The sequence below is a fragment of the Caretta caretta genome, chromosome 10 (genome assembly GCF_965140235.1).
Source record: "Caretta caretta isolate rCarCar2 chromosome 10, rCarCar1.hap1, whole genome shotgun sequence".
Taxonomy (NCBI): Eukaryota; Metazoa; Chordata; order Testudines; family Cheloniidae; genus Caretta; species Caretta caretta.
The window spans coordinates 33,369,537-33,389,114 of NC_134215.1; the positions used below are offsets into that span (position 1 = coordinate 33,369,537).

Consider the following 19,578-nt stretch of genomic DNA (forward strand, 5'->3'; position numbering starts at 1 on the left):
AGAACAGTGACAGTGCGCATTCTAGACTCTCCCTCCCACCCCCACCCCGTACGTACGGTATTAGCAGCACTCTCTCAACAGGGATATCAGAACTTAATTACGTTTCTGTTTTCTATCAGGACTTTCTTGCACGCTTTCCACAGCTGGAAGCCAGCTGAACTGTAAGATGAATGCAGCCCCATCTCCCTCAGGGTTTTGCTTATGCAGCTTTCGAAATAGTGCTAATGAATTTTTAAAATAAAAATTTATATATGTATATACACACACACACTAGCGGAACTCAGTAGTCAGCTAAACCTTAGTTCAGACTCAGCTGATGCTAATGGGCACTAGCCAATTGGAACCATCCTTCAATCCAAGCAGTTTTACCAGCTTTTATTAGAAACACCAGCACATTTCAAGTTTCTTCTTTTTGATCACAAATATAGTATTTTTCTCCTTTTATGTATACAGCATGAGACACAGCATCAGGGCTTTCCATCCTTTTTACAACAATTTCCTTTGGACAAGCTCTGGGTTAGTGTTCAGTGACCTCACCCCAGCCCAGAATTTTGACATCTTGATTGCTGAAGACAGTTGCACGGGAAGGTGAGTCCAAAGATGGTGATGTTGGTACAATAGTTTAGATTTGCAGAAGACGTTAAGCAGAGACCCTCTACAGTTTAAAAAAGATTAAGCAGTGCTGTGGTGCACTACTATTTTCACAGTATGGGGCAAAAAGTTCTTCCACTTCCAGAAGTTAATACATTTGCTTTTTTTCCTTAAAACACTGTCCCAATTAAAAAAAAAAATGTAATACTGGAGGAAGTGCTAACTTCATGTAAAAAGCCAAGCAAGCCAGGTGCTCCCAACCAGAGCAACGTCAGACCATGGGTTAGGGGGTATTCTTCTGGATTTGCTGCAAATCCCCTTTGAAGTTCACATAAGCCACATGACTAAAATGTAAGGTGTTGTAATCCTAGGCTAACGGTGGATTTAACTTTCATATCCTAAACCTGGAGAGTTTCCTCAGTTTTCAATTCATAAACGAAGTAATTTATTGGGTGGTGGAGTGTGCCCATGAACATCAGGGCATGACGACAGGATATTAGATGGAACACGTACATGATTAGTTATTTTTATTCCACAGAAAACCCTCAAATCTAGACTTGGAGTTAACAGCAGAAAAATAGTGTTAAAGTCAATAGGTTTATATTATGTTCATCTTTTGCTATAGACTAAATAAATTAGCCTAGAATTAACTCAGTACTCTCTCTCTCCCAATGGTGATCCTTCTCTAAATTCAATGCATTTTAAAAAAGCAACGCTATTAATAATTTATTCCAGTTAACCCTTTGGGATGAATGCCTGTAAGTATTAAATCTATGGGAAACCGATTATCTTCCTCTCCCCTTCCCCAAAAGAAACAATCGATAAAGGGTGTGGTAAAACAGACATGCTACTGACAGTATTCCTTTTATCGTGCCTTGCCTATCAATGCCACTGGCTGCTTCTGTGTAATGAGTGAATATTCATAGCCATGTCTTACAAAGAACATGATCCAAAAAATATATAAATAAATAAAAACCTTAAACATTCTTACATGGATTTTAAAGAACAGAATACATGTTAAAAACTTCAGTAATTTATATCAATTTTAAGCAATACTTTATATACAATGGAAAAAAGACATGCATAGTCCAAATACAATGTTGAAAACAGCATTTTCATAACAAAAAACCCCAAACACTAAGTGTTAATACCATGTACATGAATTCAAGAAGGACCACCCTTTTTGTCTGTTGCACACAGTTTATTTAACAATATGATATATAAGTAAGAAATGAGGTTTTTTTTGTTTTTTTACCATTCTATACAGTGATTGAATCTTCGTGGATTTTCTTATTTATAGTAATTATAGAGCTTGCATGATTTACACTAGAATTGCTTTCCTCATTTCAAGTTTCACATAGAAGAAAGAATGAAAGAAAAGAATGTTTCTTCTCTACTGAAATCAGCATGGTCTAAGAGTGATCATCCCTATTTTTTTCCATCTAAAACCAGTTTTATCAGAGAAACAAAGCAACAATTTCTACATCTGCAAGACAAGGATTTTGGCATTAGCCAATGTTTGTGTGTGCAAGAGTCAATTCCTATTTTTTCCAGGGGTAATACTTCAAATGCCTGCAGAGTTCACTATAGAAAAAAATCTTCCCGCAACATGTCAAAGTTATCGGGATACATTATAATGTTGCATTTTTCAGGAAACAGTTTCTGAATATTATTTTTCTTCTCTTCTAAACACAAATGTTTAAAGTCTTGAAAATACAAATAAAAATATGAATATAATGAACTTGTTTTCCCATTAAAAAAAGGTATGAGTCAACAGGAACAAAAAAAATAAAAACCCCAAAAAAACAAAAACAAAAAACCCACAAAAAAAAGAGACCAGATATTTTAACCGCCTGGCTTTAACAAAAAAATATATTCTTTGTATTGTTTTTTTAAACAGCAATTCATTCTTCCATGTGTAGGAAGTAGCAGTTCCATCTAGGATTCAAAACAACCTAGATGTCTGAATTCTCAGTACAAAACGTCCAAGAACATGAAAGGAAAAAAGTGATGCTCCCATAATGCTACAAACCCTCCACAAATTTTTCTAGTGTGTCTCCTGTTGTATCACCAACTAAAGACAATTCGTTAGACAATGCACTCCTGTTAGGGGTGTTTAACTGTGGAAGCATTGCACTCTGTTCTGGGTTGCCCAAGTGTCCCTGATCCATGGAGCTAGCCATAGTAACTGCAAGTCCCGGGTGGGGGGAACCAGTCTGGGGAGAGACATGATGAGGTGACGGTTGGGGCTGTATCCTTGGTGATGGGCTGGAATGTGGTGGTTGGGATTGGGGCCGGGGAGATTGAACAGGTGCTGGAGATCGCACCTGGTTGCTGAGGGATGTGGCAATCTGCTGGCCGGGGAGATGAGATGCCTGTGGTTGTCCTGAGAGCATATGTTGCTGGGGGCTCATGGGATTAGGCTGGCCTGGGGACCCTAGCTGCTGTTTTATCTGTTGCTGTTGCAGAATCCTTTGCTGCAGTGCTTGCTGAATGTTGGAGGTGCCATCTGTCCCCAGGCCAGGTTGGCCCATCTGATTCAGCTGGCCCATCTGAGCCATCTGTCCCATGGACCCCCCCGGTATTGATATATGCTGCTGCATTCGTTGCTGTTGCATGGCTTGAGGATAACCTCCAGGTCCTTGAGGCTGCTGAAACTGATTATGCCCTGCCATCCCTCCTGCCATGCCAGCACCTCCTTGCTGCTGCTGCTGCTGCTGCTGCAGTAATTGCCGCCTCAATATCTCTCTATACTGTGGACTCATGTTTGCCATGCCAGGACTGTGTCCAGGGTTCATAATGTTTATCGCTTGCCCCTGGGGATTCATGCCACCGATTCCCTGCTGCTGAGGAGGAACACTCTGTCTCTGGCCTCCTGCTTGCATTGCACTTAGGGTCTGCAGGCTGGGCTGGGTGTGCATACCTTGCTGCTGCATCCCAGGCTGAGGCTGTATGCCTGCTTGTGGCTGCATCCCAGGCTGGTTTGCCACATATTTGGCTGTTCTCTGCTTTATAAAAGCTGCCATAAGCTGAGGGTTGGATTTGAGGATATTAAGAACCTGCTGTTGCTGCTGTGGAGAGCTGGGTGATTTCAGGGTCCGCAATAGGTCCTGAAGTGCATTCGGTGCAATGCTGCGTGGTGGCTGCTGCACCCCTGGCATTCTTGGCCCAGCTACAGTTTGCTGTGGCGGCATTGGCATAACAGGTCTCGGCATTCCCGGCTGCATTGTTTGCTGCGGTGGCATTGGAGTCGATTGCCATTGTCCAGGTTGCATGTTGGACATTACTGGACCACTGACGGGGCTGGGCCGGGGTACATTCATGCCAACCTGCTGCATCTGGTTCACTGAACCCACTGCTGGGTTTACTATTCCTGGACGGCCAGGGGGTAAACCATTGTTTAGGGGGTTGACCCTGTAGAGTTGCTGCTGCTGCTGGGCAGCTTCTCTCTCAATCTGCCGAGCTGCTTCCACAGCAGCTGGGGGAGGCTGGGCAGGAGGTGTAGGTGCCGCCACCTGGTTTGTAGGTTTTCCTGTTGGAACAGTAGTAGGGGGTTGAGTCCTTGTTGCACTGGGGAAGCCAGCTGGTGACATACTTACAGGGGAGGGCTGGGGCTGAGGAGGCGGCTGCGGTGTTTGTGGCGTACTTGGCTGCTGCGTGGGAGTACCAGGCGTTGCTGAGGTAGGAGAAGGCAAACTTTGCTGAGGCACGTTTCGGGTGTTCATGGTAGCCATCCTTCGGCGCATTAACTGAGCTTGTTGGAGGCGGTGCTGAATCTGCTGCTGCCGAAGCTTGTGTTTAATATTGAGACAGAATGGCACAGGGCATTTGTTCTCTTGGCAGTGTTTGGCATGGTAGCAGCAAAGCGCAATTAGCTGTTTGCACACAGGACAGCCACCATTTGTCTTGCGCTTGCAGCCCTTGGTATGCTGAACAACCCGTTTCATTTTCTGGCAGGATGGTAATGAGCAGTTTGCGTTGCGGCACTGACAGGCATGGACCAGGGACTGGATGCAGCGCTGGATGCTTAGTCGACGCGATTCCTGGGGGCTCTTTGACTGTTGCTCTCCTTGGCTGTTGCTCTCATCATCCAGACCCAGGCCCCATTTAACCATCTTGTGATCGTGGCTCTTAGTGTTGTAGCAGTTAATGCAAAGGTCGTAGTCCTAAAAATAAAGAAAAATCCACTCAGTTCAGCATCTTAATACAGCATAAAGCTCTTGACACTACAAGGGCTAAAAAGGTTATGCCAACGTATTCTTGATGTGAAACTAGGCTTTACTGTTCTGTGGGTTTTTTTTGCAGGGTGGGATCTGTCTTGCTCCACTCAGTGTCAACTAAGGCACATTCTGGAAGGGCCCAACACCCAGTACTATGCCTGTAGGAACTGGGCCACCTCAAGAGAGGAGATGCTAGGCTCACCCAATATTTAGACGTAACAAATCCTGCATCTTGGTAGCAGATTAGACTAGAGGACCCTTGCAGTCCCTTCTAAGCCTATGGTTCTATTTGTGAAAATATTCCAGTTAAGTCACTCAAGAGCAAGTAACCTCTTTAGAAGCTACTCAGATAATATCCCCAGCAACTAATTGCCCTGCCTGCTTCTGTCCTTTTCAGATGCTATTATGAGACAGTAAGTTTCCACCCCATCAATTACAATTGCCTCACTGGAATAGGACATGACAGAGGAATATCCTTCTAGTAGACAGAGCTGATATTAAGCCCATTAATACTGCAGGAGCCAAAACTGCTCTAATGTGTCAGTGCTGAGCAAGAGGAACTCCAGAAATGGGTATTTTGAAACCCAAGAGGTGCTCCTCTTGAACCTTGACTACTTCTTTGGGAAGAACAGTCTAACAACACTGCCTGAGAACAGAACTAACCAAAGCCAATACAAAACCAGTTGCTTTTTTTAAGTCTCCACAGATTGCAACCAACTCCATCAGCATGGTAGGCACCACTTAGAACAGTGGAACTCACAATACATTGTCTAAACTGTAACTTTAAAAATAACGTAGTAAAAACCTAAAACAACTAGAAAAAGAGAAGGCATTGCAGGGTAAGGAAAAAAAAAGAGTACAGCCAATGGTTTTAAGACTTGCCACTGCAGCAGCTGAACAGGAACGGAGGGGGCTGAGTTTGTAGCACCTTATATAATCTTCAAACTGATTGTTTGGACCTGTGAGGAAGTATGCACATAGCCCCTACTGTCTAAAAGGTTCCAACTTGGTACAGAGGACTCATGAATATTTCCACAAAGGAACATAAGAATTGCCTGAGGTTCATCTAGACCAGTATCCTGTTCAATCTCATGTCAACATAAGCTAACCTCTGGTATAAAAGCGTCCCCCTGGGGATTAATACCAGTGTAACTGTAGCAGTAAAATTATATTGCTAAAATTCCCCTGATAGGCAAACCCAGAGCTGCTGCCTACTCTGTAGAGATAGCTATCCAGAACAAAAGCCAAAAGCCTTAGCTCCTCTCCTCTGCTTAATTACTAATTAGATCAGTCTCCTGAAGTCCAGCTTAAGAGACTAGCACAATGAGTCTAAGCCCTGGTCTACACTAGGACTTTAGGTCGAATTTAGCAGCGTTAAATCGATGTAAACCGGCACCCATCCACACGATGAAGCCCTTTATTTCGACTTATAGGGCTCTTAAAATCGATTTCCTTATTCCACCCCTAACAAGTGGATTAGCGCTTAAATCGGCCTTGCCGGGTCGAATTTGGGGTACTGTGGACACAATTTGACGGTATTGGCCTCCGGGAGCTATCCCAGAGTGCTCCATTGTGACTGCTCTGGACAGCACTCTCAACTCAGATGCACGATTGTCTGCTGTTGCTCTGACGCAGGGAGGGGCGACTGACGACATGGCTTACAGGGTTGGCTTACAGGGAGTTAAAATCAACAAAGGGGGTGGCTTTACCTCAAGGAGTATTTCAGGCAGAACTTCATGGAGGGTTCCAATAAGAAATGGTGCACCTAAGTTATTGTTCTTATTGGAACAAGCAGGTTGGTCTGACCTCTGATTGATACGTGGCTAGATTTACCTCGCTGCACCTTCTCTGTGAGTGACTGCAGTGTGACCTAGAGGAATGAGTCCCCTAGACGGGGGACGGGGGTTGCAAATGAGTACAAAACAAATCTGGTCTATTTCTTGTTTTGATACACTCCATCTATCTTTTACATCGTTGGCTGGCAGCTGACGGTGCAGAAGGACTGCACGCCATCCACATCTCATGGCTGCTCGGCAGAAGATGGTACAAGAGGACTGCTAGCAATCCGTATCGCCTGCCTGCTCACCATAAGATAGTTCAATAGGACTGACTGCAGGACTAAAGAGAATGATCTGATCAAGTCACTCCAAATTTAGTCCCTGAGCCCATGTCTGCCCAGGCGCTCCTGATCGACCTCACAGAGGCGACCAGGAGCGTCTCGGACATGACTATGATGGCTGCCAGTCCTACTGTACCGTCTGCTGCCACAAGGCAACGGGTTGCTGCTGCTGTGTAGCAATGCAGTACCACGTCTGCCAGCACCCAGGAGACATACGGTGACAGTGAGCTGAGCGGGCTCCATGCTTGCCGTGGTATGGCGTCTGCACGGGTAACTTGGGAAAAAAGGCGCAAAATGATTGTCTGCCCTTTCTTTCACAGAGGGAGGGAGGGAAGGGGGGGCCTGACGACATGTACCCAGAACCACCCATGACAATGTTTTAGCCCCATCAGGCATTGGGCAGCGGAGACTGTGGGAACTGTGGGATAGCTACCCACAGTGCAACACTCCGGAAGTCGACGCTTGCCTCAGTACTGTGGAAGCACTCCGCCGAGTTAATGCACTTAATGCACTTAGAGCATTTTCTGTGGGGACACACACACTCGAATATATAAAACCGATTTCTAAAAAACCAACTTCTATAAATTAGACCTAATTTCATAGTGTAGACATACCCTAAAGGTCCTAGATCCTTTAATATCAAATTAAATCTAACTTAGAGTCAGAGTTTAACAGTAAGCCAAATTTACCTTAGATTCAGAAATTGACTGCTTGACTGCTGTATATTTAGCTGCTCCTATAGCAGTTAGACTAAAAATTCGTTACTACGCTAAATCAAAATTTTATCCCCAAAACAAACCTTCATATTGAGGAAGCTAAAGCATAGACTTTACCTGAGAGAACTGAAACTATATGCACACTACAGGGGCCACAGTGGCACAACTGTAGCGCTGCAGCTACGCTGCTGTAGCTGGACACTTATCACAGTGACAGAAAGGGTTTTTCCATTGCAGCAATACTCGAGAGGCAACACCTCAACTGACAAAAGAATTCTTCTGTCGACTCTAGCTGCGTCTACAGCAGGGGTTAGGTCATCCTGTGTCATGCACAGCATGAATAATTACTCTGCTATGGCAATTAACCCATGTTGGCAATCCCGAAACCCAGCTCAGAATTAGTTTCTGGATCTATGGGCAGTTCTCAGGACAACATTTAACATGGGTGAGAAGGAGGCACATTTAGAAGGAGAAGAGTGGAAAGAGGAAAAAAAGAAGGAGTCAGACACATATGCACATACCTCACAGACAGTACAGTGCCACCTTGTTTCCACATGGTGCTTGCACTCATTGCACGTATAGACAAAACGATCCTGCCCTTGAGTATGTAGTTCTACGAGCATGCACAATGTGGACCACTTGGATCGGCGTAATGAGGAGAACTCCCAGTGCTTATCTCTTGCTAAGGTAAGGAAGGCATCCCGCCCATCCATCAAATCACAGCTAAGTAATGGATCAGGGTCCACAATGGGAGGCAGGGTGTTTATTACAGGTCCAGCATGTAAGTGAATCACAAAGAAGACCTGCAAGTAAATGGGAAAAATGACTAGGGTTATAAAAATAACTCCAAAACATCTTTTAGAAATAAAAGCTTTTAAATAGAGAAACAAAGCCTATACCATACCAGAAATATGGTATGATCTAATTACTTTAGTTGAAGGTAACCTACTTCAATATGTATTGTAAAAGAAAAATAAAAGTCTTATTGCAATCACAAGCATTGCTCCTTCCTGTTTTGACTTAACTATTGTCAAGCCTCATTTTACAAAAATGTTATCTCCTATTTCAGCAGTATTTTTGACTGTACCTCTTTATGCTTTTCCATGGTGGCATAGAGTTTCTGGGACAGATCATTGGACACATTTGGCATGCTAGGTTTCTTTTTGTTAGCTCTACTGATGCTGCTCTTATTCTTGTTGGTTTTTTTATTGTTCTTTTTCTTAGCATTCTTGCTGTCACTCTGGCTCCCCTGCAATAAATATGTTGGAAGAATGTTAAACTTTGTAAAACTGTTCCATTTACTATTGTTTCACTCAAGCCCTTTGCTGTCAAGAGTTGAGTTGAGTTGAGACTTCGTTCCAAATTATGTAAACTAGCCACACTACTGCTGGCATATCAAGTCTTCCAGGGGAAATAGAAGGCATGAATTTAAAACTTGTCAGGCAAGGGAAGGAAAACAAATCAATTTTCAAACAATTTACGGTAACATAAATGTGTTTGTAATTTAAATATACATATATTCATTTAAGGATTTGGGATTTTATGTAGTTTTCTTTTCATTATAACTTGTGTGAAAGCTTTGCACACTTCACCTTTCACAGCTTGCCAGCAGTTCTTTACACAGCACCAATATTTTAGGAGTTTAACAAAACTGCCTTGCCCTTGGGATTTCAGATGCTCTTTTGAGCTCTGTCACTTCGAACAGCTTTGTTTCTCTGAAACTCTGTGCGCCCCGAGGCTCAACGTGCAGACAAGGATGAGTGTTCTGGGGGCTTTAAAATTAAGACGACTACATACTTCATTCAGAAAATTTGCTCCTGCGCATGTACAATTCTTTCCAATAGAAGTTTCCTAACAAGGGCATATGCCAGAGCTGCAGTGACACAACAGACCATAATGACTGTGTATTAAATGGTAGAGGCAAGCACATGGACAATAATTTCCTTTTAAAACCCATCAGTATGGATTTTCACAGCTCACTGAGGGATCAATTTACGTATGAACAATAATAATTTTAAAGCACTTTCTATGCCCATTTACAGGTCAGATTATGATTAGATTGATAAGACCAGGAAAAAAGTTGCCTCTCTTTGGAACTAGATGCCCTTGACCATTATTTTAAAACATGAACACCAAGTCAAAAACCTCCCAAAACACCCCCTCCCCGAGTTGTGATTTCCACAATCCAAAAGCACTCGTGAAAATTCTATGAAATGAAATACACACACTTATATTCTTTGTAAGAAATTTATTCAAACACGAAGGCAAACACTATCTAAACGGAAAAGCTTGCAATTCAGTAAACATAATAAAGTCTCCAGTCTTCTAACAAGTTTAGATACCAATATTATTTTATCAATTCATTCATTTTTTCAGCATCTAACTTGTACTGAAATTTTGACCAAGCCCATGTGTGAATGTATTAAAAACACACACTAGTGCTGCTGAGGGGAGTCAGACAGAAGTGTAGGTCTTTTCAAAACTGACCATGTTCTGAATTCAACTGTCCTGCATTTCTTTATTTTCCTTCCAAAATTTTAACGCAACAATGATGCAGCCTCCTTTGCAAACATATACTCAGGGCAGAAATCTAGCCCTTCACTCTTAAATGCTAGGAGAGAAAGGAAAGTCAGGGTTACGTTCCATCAGCCACATTTCAGCCTCTTCTTCCTAGTCTGAGAACAACGTATGACCTCTGTGTATGGGATCAGTCATTAATTCCATAGCTTCCTTAAATAATTTTTTGGTTTTGTCCTTGTGCTGTTCCAGCTCTTTGCTGTCAATTAGACCAAACCAGATTTCCCTCTGAGATGGTGATGGTGTTACCAGTCTGTAATCTGACAAGGCCCTTCAAAACTTCCTTCAATTGCTTTTGTACATTTCATGCCTGTCTACACAGGCCCTTGTTAAGTAACATGTTAGTATTTTTTGATCCAAGTCCTCCTCCTCCTCCTCAGTGCAACTTAACATTTATGTTTGAGTGCAAAGGCATAAAAACAGGGCTTATCTTCAACAGCAACCAAGGACTTCAACAGCAACCAAGTGCAGCTTGGAGCAGAGGAGAAGGTAAAGGTGCCCTTTTGCACTCCCCTCTTTTTGCACCATCCAGGTTCTTCAAGGTGTGTCCCCGTATCAGTGCTCTGCTGTAGGTGTATCTGTGCCCCCGATTCAAGATTTTAGGTAGCAGTGTCTGTTCAGCCTGCACACATGCTCTCCCTCCCTTGTGCTCTGCCATGAGGCTACCTAGCGCTGTGTGGGCAAACCGCTCTCAGTTCCTTCTCTACAACAGAGCCCCCTTTTTGTAAACTCTGAAGTAGAGGGCAAGAGCATGGTTCATGGAGTACCTATAGGAACACACATCTTGAAGCACCATCATTACTGCACAAGGTGCATAACTTCCTCTTTGAGTAGCGTCCCTATGGGTGCTCCACTGTAGGTGAATTCACAGCAGTGTCCTCCAAAGAGGGCTGGGGCTTTGGAATGGAGTCTATTATTGATGTCGCCATCGAGCTGAAGTTGGCATCAGAAGCTGAGTCTGAAGTAATTACATAGTGGTTCGTGAAAGTATGAGCAGAGGCCCACGTTGCTGCCCTGCAGATTTCTGAGATGGAAATATCTTTAAACAAACGCAACAGAGGTGGAGATGGATCACGTGGAGTGTGTGCAAATTCCTGATGGAGGCAGCAGGTTACAGGCATGACAACAGTTAATGCAATTCGAGACCCATCTGGAAAGCCTTTGAGCTGATTTGAGGAGCCCTTGGATTGGTCTGCAATGGAGAGGAAGAGTTTAGGAGAGTTCCTAAAGCCCTTCGTCGTGTCAAAATAAAATGCTAAGGCTCTCCTAACGTCAAGCATATGTAGTATTGCCTCCCTGTTGTCACGGTGCGGTCTGAGGGGGAAAAAGGTGAGGAAGGGGATGAGTTGGTTTATGTGGAAGGATCAGGCCACCGTGGCAAGGAACTTTGGGTGCAGCCTCAGTGATTTTGACTTTAAAGAAGACAGTGAAGGGTGGGTGCACCATCAACACCACTATTTCCCCTATTCATCACGCCAAGAATAGGGGAATAGTGGCTGAGGCCACTTGAAATGCTGTCTTTATGGACAGGTGCAGAAGACAGCAAGTGGCCGTAAGTTCAAAGGGTGGTCTAGTTAGGGCCTTTAGAACTAGTCTGAGGTCCCAAGTTGGAGTGGAGCGCCTGGTGTGTGGGAAGAGGTTTCCCATGCCCTTGAAGAATCTTCATGTTGTTGGATTGGCAAATACCAAATATCCATCCACCTGCTGGTGGAAGGTTGTTATGGCCACAAGATGTACTTGGAGTTAGCTAAGGCCTGGGCTACACAGGAGGGGGTGGTGGTGGTGTTTCAAGCTAAAATACGTTATTTGCGTAGCTGAAGTTGAAGTATCTTAGTTCGAGTTACCTGGCCGTCCTTACGGCAGCGAGTCTCCCCCGTCAACTCCACTGGCATCTCCTGCCGAGCTGGAGTACAGGCGTCGATTCGGGGATCGATTTATCACGTCTTGACGAGACGCGATAAATCAATCCCCGATAGATCGATCACTACCCACCAAGCCGGGCCAAGCCGGTGGGTAGTGAAGGCATACCCTAAGAGAGAGACCAGCCCTTTTGAGATCTAGTATATAGTCTAGGATCAAAAGGAGGAAGATGTCAGAGCATCTTGTTTGGAATTGCACCAAATTAGGAATTGTTGCTACTTTGGAGGTAAGTGCAACGAGTCATCAATTTCCTACTGTGTAGGATCACGTCCTTCACCTCCTTGGAGAAGCAGCTCTCTGTGTTGGAACCACGAAGGAGCCAAGGTCGGAGCCAGAGGATCTGTAAGTTGGGATTACAGATCTGTTGTTTTGGGAGAGTAGGTGAGGAATGGACTGAAGAGGAATTGGAGGACACATTGCTAGCTGCATCAGGTATGGGTACTATACTTGTCTCAGCCAGGTGGGGAAAATTAGTATAACTTACTTTTTCCTGCCTTATCTTTAATAGGACCTTCGATATAAAAGGGAACGAAGAAAAGGCATAAAACAACTCTCTGCCCCATTGAAGAAGGAAAGCCTCTCCTAGGGACTGCTTCCCCAGTCTGGCTCTGGAGCAGTAGCAGGGACATTTCTTGTTCCGGTCTACTGCTGGGGTTCCCCATCAACTGAATATGTTGTGGACCACTGTTGAGTTAATTTCCCATTTGTATTTGCGTGAGAAATTTTGTCTGAGACTGTCTGCTGTCATAATTTGTACCCCTGGCAGATAAGTGGCTGATATGAGTACATTGTGGGGAATGTACCAGTTCCAGAGTTTTAGTGCTTCCGTGCAAAAGAGAGGGTGACCTGGCGCCTCCCTGACAATTTATGTAAAACATGCATGCTGTGTTGTCTGTCATGATTTTTCTGAGAGTATCCCTGATGAATGGGAGAAAGTGTGCATAGGAATTTCTGATGACTCTTACCTCCAAAAGGCTGATGTGGAGTACAGCTTCCATGAGGGACCATTTGCCCTGAACTCTGCAGATGTTCAGGTGGGTCCCCAGCCTATCAGAGAGGTGTCTGTTAGAATCAGTATTGTTGGGGGTTGCGCGAATAGGATCCGTGCACAGACCTTGGATAGGGCTTTCCACCATTCCAGGGAATGTTTAACCCTGGAGAGTATCACTAGCAGCTTGTTTATTCTGTCTTTGTTTGGAGTGCAAACAGATCTGAACCATGCCTGTAGACATCTCACGTGTAGTCGGGCATGAGATGTCACAAATGTGCATGCTGCCATGTGCCCGAGGCAATTTCTGGTTGACATTTGTTGGCTGTCTCTGAGACTGGTCAGGGTGTCGAAACTGTGCTGTGGGGAGAATGCTCTCGCTTGCACTGTGTTGAGTTTGGCCCCTATAAACGCCAAACAATGTACTGGAGTCAAGGTCAAGGAGTATGAATGCGGAGTGCAGAGGACTTGTCAGCCAAGAATCTGGAGCTCTCAAAAAGGTGGTCCTCAACCATCATCTGTACTCCTTTGGCAGCCCTGAGAGGTGCAAATATGAAACCCACCTCATTACCACCACCATTAAAACTGAGCAGGCCACTGTATCTGCAACATTCAGTGTGGTCTGTAGTGCTGTTCTCACTACCAGCTGGCCCTCAGGGATGATGGCTTGAAACTGTTCTCGTGCTTCTGGCAAGTGGTAACTAAAGGCACTGAGTTTTCCATAATTCATATGGTCGTACTTTGCCATTAAGGTTTGGCAGTTTGAAATCCTGAATTGCAGAGTTGCTGAGGAGCATGCTTTCCTTCCAAATAAGTCGAGCCTCTTCCAGTCTCTATCCTGTGGCATTGATTTAGTGTGGCATGCTTTCCTCGTGAATTAATGGCATTCACAATAGAGTTAGGTTGACGATGTGTAAAAAAAAAAAAAAAGACTGCCTCTTTTGGGGGTACGTAGTACTTCTTGTTGGCCCTTTTGTATGTTGGCGCAACAGAAATTGGTATCTGCCAGATAATCTTGGCAGGATCTAAAAGTGCCTTGTTACCTGAGAGAGCAATTCTTGAAGAGGAGGTGTGCAATATATCCGGGGGCATCACTGCCTCATCTGGTGAGGAAGAGGAGATATTTGTCATCTAGTCTCCTCTTCTAGTCTGGCCTCCTGGTCCTCGTAAGTGTCCTCCTAAGGTTCTGGGGCTCTGAATATGAGTACATTATGGGGGTGCACCAATTCCAGAGTTTTAATGCTTCTGTGCAAAAGAGGGTGACCTGGCGCCTCCCTATCAATTTATGTAAAACATGCATGCTATGTTTGTGACATTGCACTCCATATGCTTTATGAAAATATGCTTATGAATGTAAATATGATGCAACTGGAATATGCTTCATGCAAAAGGTCTCTTGTAAGGTATCATTACAAAGCTTATATCAGTGGTTCCCAAACTTTAACAACCTTTGAACCCCTTTCACTAAAATGTTGAGTCTTGTGAACCCCCTCCTAAAACTGAGACCAGGGATTTTCTCCTTTACCTGAGTATAAATTATAAAAGCAGTGATCTTGGAAATATAAAATTTGTTTTTAATAATAAATAGTGTGTAATCATATCATTAATTATTTATCATTACAGTATTTTTATTACATTATGAAAACAGCAACACTCTTCCAAGATCTCACTTTCATAGCTTGTATCACTTTGAATAAGCCTGTTATCAGACAAGGCTCCTATGTTTCATCAAGGAGTATTAGATGTGAAACAACATGAAGGTATTTAAGAAGCCAACTCAAAGTGTTCCTCCTACACAAGCATTCAGGTCTTGAGCAGTCCAGGCAAACAACGCGTGATACAACAAAGCTTAAACTTGTTCTTCATAATAATTTTAAAACTATACTAGCTGCCTATTTAATTTTAAAAACAGCAAAAAATATCAACCTCCCTTTCCATTTCTTATAAGGAGTCTTGAAGTTTAAATCTCCTCAGTCTGATAGATATGCTTGCTTTGATCTGCTTAGCTCTTGGAAGTCCAGGGGCTCCATGCTGCCCGGGGTCCGTAGACACAGCTCTGTCCGCCGTTAGGGAATTTTTTCCTGAGAACCCCCTGTAACATTTTGTGAACCTCTAACCCCAGTTTGGGAACCACTGGCTTATAATCTACTGAGTGTGTTCATCCTATTTGTTTGCATGTATTATTTCTATGTCTGGAGTTAGGAGAATCAGATATAAACTTGTATTACTGATGTAAACATATTAAGTGGAAGCCATTAAGGGTGCTTCAGAATCAACGAACTGTAAAGGGCTCTGTTTACTTACAAACCTTTCTGTGTATGTGTGGCCAGCCCAGGAAGAATGGAGGCTGGAGTCTCACGGGACATGTGACCATGTCACATGATGCTGGAATCTATCTTAAACCTGGTACTTTTCCATTTAGAAGGAGGGGTAGGGACCCACAGAGACAAAAGATTCCCGCCTTGTGCCAAAGCTATAAAAGGGGTTGGAGCAGGACAAAGGGGCAACCAGTCATGAGAAAACCCCTGCTTACCACCTGAGATGTCTGCTGGAACTAACAAGGACTGTACCAGGGAAAGGATTGGGCCCAGACTAGGAAGGAGTCTGGTCTGTGAAAGAAGCTTACTGAAACATCTCTGAGGGTGAGATATTACCTGTAATCAGTTCTTTGCTTTATTGTGCTTGGTGACTTACTTTGTTCTGTTCTTTATTACTTGAAACCACTTAAATCCTACTTTTTATACTTAATAAAATCACTTTTGTTTATTAATGAACCCAGAGTAAGTGATTAATACCTGGGGGAGCAAACAGCTGTGCATCTCTCTCTATCAGTGTTATAGAGGGAGGACAATTTATGAGTTTACCCTGTATAAGCTTTTACAGAGTAAAAGATTTATTTGGGGTTTGGATCCCATTGGGAACTGGGCATCTGGGTGCTGGAGAGGTAACCTGCTGAGCTGTTTTTGGTTAAAGTATGCAGCTTTGGGGGTGTGACGAGACCCTGAGTCTGTGCCGCAGCAGGCTAGCGTGTCTGTCTCAACAAGGCAGGGCTCGGGAGTCCCAAGCTGGCAGGGAAAACTGGCTCAGAGGTAATTTCAGCACATCACGTGACAGTCCCAAAGGGGTCTCTGTGACTGAACCTGTCACAATGTTGTCTGTCATGATTTTTGTGAGAGTAACCCTGATGAATGGGAGAAAGTGGCTGCACCCAAGGGTAGCCATACCAGGAGTGCTGGGGATCAGAAAGTGGCTGCGAGGGCCCAGTTGTTGTAATGATGGGCCATGGTGTGAGACCAGAAAGAGGTTGTCATCTTGGTCACTGACTCCTTGCTGGAATAGGGTGGGGCTGATAGGGAAGCTAGAGGTAAATGCCCCAGTGCCACTGATGATTCTAGGGACTGGAACACACTCGGTACTGGAGGAAACTACACCATCCAGAATCATGGGCTAAGTCAATGAAAAAAAACTTTAGTAATCTGCAGTACTAACATTTGCATTTCAGTCCCCTATCACTACAAATTGACATGCATAGGCTTGCTATAGAAAGAAGAATTCAGCCTTTAAATAGTGTCTTTCAAAATGCAGATATTTTAAGGTAGCTTGAATTTAGAAATTCAGCGAAGGGGCTGTAAAGCAAACCGGGCAGCCATTGTGCAATCCAAATTAGCTCACAGACATCCCTGGGTTTTAGAAAACATTTTAAAAGAAAGTAGGAATGTTGTCTGTGACATGGAAGCTTTTACTACTCTATTTAAAAAGTGCCATAGAATTTTTCACTTTTATCTGGAAAGAAGCCAGAAATTTAGCTGATAGGAACTTTGGATTAAAAACTCAACTGAAAGACAAAAAATATTTTTTTCTCCTAGTTCTGAATTGCATCATCAATATCGGGTATGAGCTCTAGCTGAGATTAGCAACTTGGACAACTTCTGATCTGGGGACAAATACTGTATGCAAAGGTTAACTTACCTCTGGTGTTTCACTAGCTGCTGTACTTTCCTCCTTCTTCCTCTCCTCCTCTTCCTGTTCCAGCTCCTTAATGCTCTCTTCCAGCACATTTGGCCAGAAATCACCTTCAAAGTAAGGCAGCTCCTTGGCACTCGTCAGCCTATCCTCAGTTGCTTGTTTGAAGATGTCCTGTTAAATGTGTCACACAATAGTAAGATTGAATGAAGTACCAAAAAAAAAAAAAAGCCTGAAGTCAATAGCAGAACCTGAGGCATACCTGCTGCACTCACATGGCTTAAAGCTTTTTTAGTACACTTGAAAAGGAACTGGTTCTACATGGAGGAGTTTACAGTGTATTCTAAAACACTGTCACAAATACAACTGCACAGCTAATGATTATAAAGTTACTAGCAATGTGTATATATGTTTAGTTTCTTGAAAACGAAGTATTTGTATGATCAGAAAAGAACAGATTCTCTAGCAGCCTTCTCTTTCTCCTTTGTAACCCTCCGTGGAATACAATAGGGACCATTACTCAAAGTAGAGTTTTTTGAAAGAAAAAAAGTAACTGGTTATTAGGCTAAACGTTAGCCAAGTGTCCTATACCCCTAGGGAAGAACATCTCTCCTACAAATTTACAAGCTGCACAGCTTTTCCGTTACAAGATAAGCAATGAATGTGACAAGGGCACTACAGAGCTTTTCATTCACTACTCAGCTAAGTTAGCTAATTAAGAGTGAACTGCATAACTTTCCTTAGCATCATACTTCATAAACTCAGTGAGAAAACTCCTTTCAAATGAACTGTGCACCTTTAGCCTGCGATTTTCAATGGGTCATAACTGGGTCAAATCAAAACCAATTTTTGCCACCATCCTCCAAAGCACTTTTCCTTGACAAAGGCTATTTCCATGCCAAAATTCAGCTTTCAGCTCCAGGCATTTCAGGACCACTGCTGTTCAAATAGGCCTGATTAAAATATGTATCTATATACTGTACAGCTATCTAGATATTTATTTAATTTTTCACTCTCTAGCCAAACCTGGCTGAATTAGTTTTGCTCAAATGCTCACAAAAAAATTTCCATTAAGGCAGAGACCCAGACTAAAAGGCTGTAACCTCAGAGGTGAAAGTTGCAGAAAATTGTAAGCAAAGGAAGATAGTAGCTAAGAATGTAAATGTTTATAAAACATTAAGCAGAACAGTCACTGCCTCTTCCCTTACATTGAAGAAGTGTAGTAAGTAGCCTAGATATAATGAACACTGTAAAATCAATCCAGCCAGTAAAAGGTATACAAACCTTGTAGTCATGAATGATCCTCTCAGCAAATGCCTTGTCCAACATCTTCTTATACCATTCTTGCAAGCGTTTAGGTTTTGGTATTTTCTGATCAGGGGGATGGCAATGGAAAATATAGTCATCTCCTTCACTTGGGGGACAAGCCCAAATATGACCTGTCACATACCTGCAGGTTACATGCAAAAGCCAATAACATCTCAATTAACACTCAGCATTATAATTAAATTCCTTTGCCTTTTCTATACATAAACCCAACCACATTTACAAGTGGACTCAGACTTCTTGCTTCCTTATAAAGATGTTGGGGAGTTTTATGGCAGTAATAGCTTGTGTATATTCAAGGGCCCATGGTCTAATCATGGAACTTAGGCTTTGAATGGGCTATTTAGTACCCAACTCTCTCACCAGTTTAGTGGGTGGAGGGAATGAGATTCTCTCAGTCTAAAAAGGTAAAGAGAAATTAAGGAAAAACATTCCTACTATGGGGAAAACACCACTATACGCTCACTGGTGCAGAAATCCAAACAATTATCTCCACTGTGGGAGAAGAGGTGTCTGTTTCATAAGATTCTTGAGAAGATGGTGGAAGGAACGTAAGAAATTGTCTTAAACAAATCAAAAGCCCTCCCCACACCCAAAGTAAGAGAGAAGTCTACTCTTTAATTAAAGTTACATAGAGTAACCATACTGTTCACATGACATTGAATTACAGCATCATTTTGCAAAGAATTCAGACAACTTTTGCTTACCCAAGTTTCTTCACATACTCCAGATATCCAATAAGGATTTCATGATAAACGGCAGTTCGGAGGCAGCGGGGTCGGAAGAAATGAATACTATCTAGATACGATATGTACACACGCCTGTGAGGACGAGGGAGAAAACAAAAAAAGAAAATGATTCAAATACAAACCACATTAGCTTTCATAGACTGGTGTTCAGCTTTTACAACAGCCACTGACTTGGTTGCTTTGGGCAGGGACCTGGAAAATAAAGACTGCAGCTGATTTCAAAGAGGAGCACTACTTTTCACTGACCAAAGAGACACGTTAAAGTACATGATGTAAAGTTGCTGAAATAAAAGTGAAATATTGCCAGTGTTTCACCTTTTGGACAACAGACAAAGATATTGAGAGACCAGGGAAAATGCTAGCATGGAAGTAGATAGATTTGAATTTTATGTACTTCCTAACATTTTGA

At 43.0% G+C, this 19,578-nt stretch overlaps 1 protein-coding gene across 4 annotated transcripts in view; it reads right to left on the minus strand.

Moving 5' to 3' along the window:
* Positions 1-359: 359 nt before the first annotated feature.
* CREBBP (CREB binding lysine acetyltransferase) overlaps positions 360-19,578 on the minus strand; it is a 183,305-nt gene continuing 164,086 nt past the window's right edge. For 3 of the 4 annotated variants that reach the window (XM_048868271.2, XM_048868270.2, XM_048868269.2), the window contains exons 26-31: positions 19,128-19,241; positions 18,379-18,544; positions 17,101-17,268; positions 8,734-8,895; positions 8,168-8,449; positions 360-4,757 (exon numbers count right to left, since the gene is read on the minus strand). In XM_048868271.2, coding sequence (XP_048724228.1) covers positions 2,616-4,757; positions 8,168-8,449; positions 8,734-8,895; positions 17,101-17,268; positions 18,379-18,544; positions 19,128-19,241 — 3,034 coding nt within the window. In that variant the 3' untranslated portion in view covers positions 360-2,615. Of the gene's footprint in view, positions 4,758-8,167; positions 8,450-8,733; positions 8,896-9,971; positions 11,416-17,100; positions 17,269-18,378; positions 18,545-19,127; positions 19,242-19,578 lie in introns of those variants that run through there. The other variant, XM_048868273.2, reaches the window with a different exon arrangement.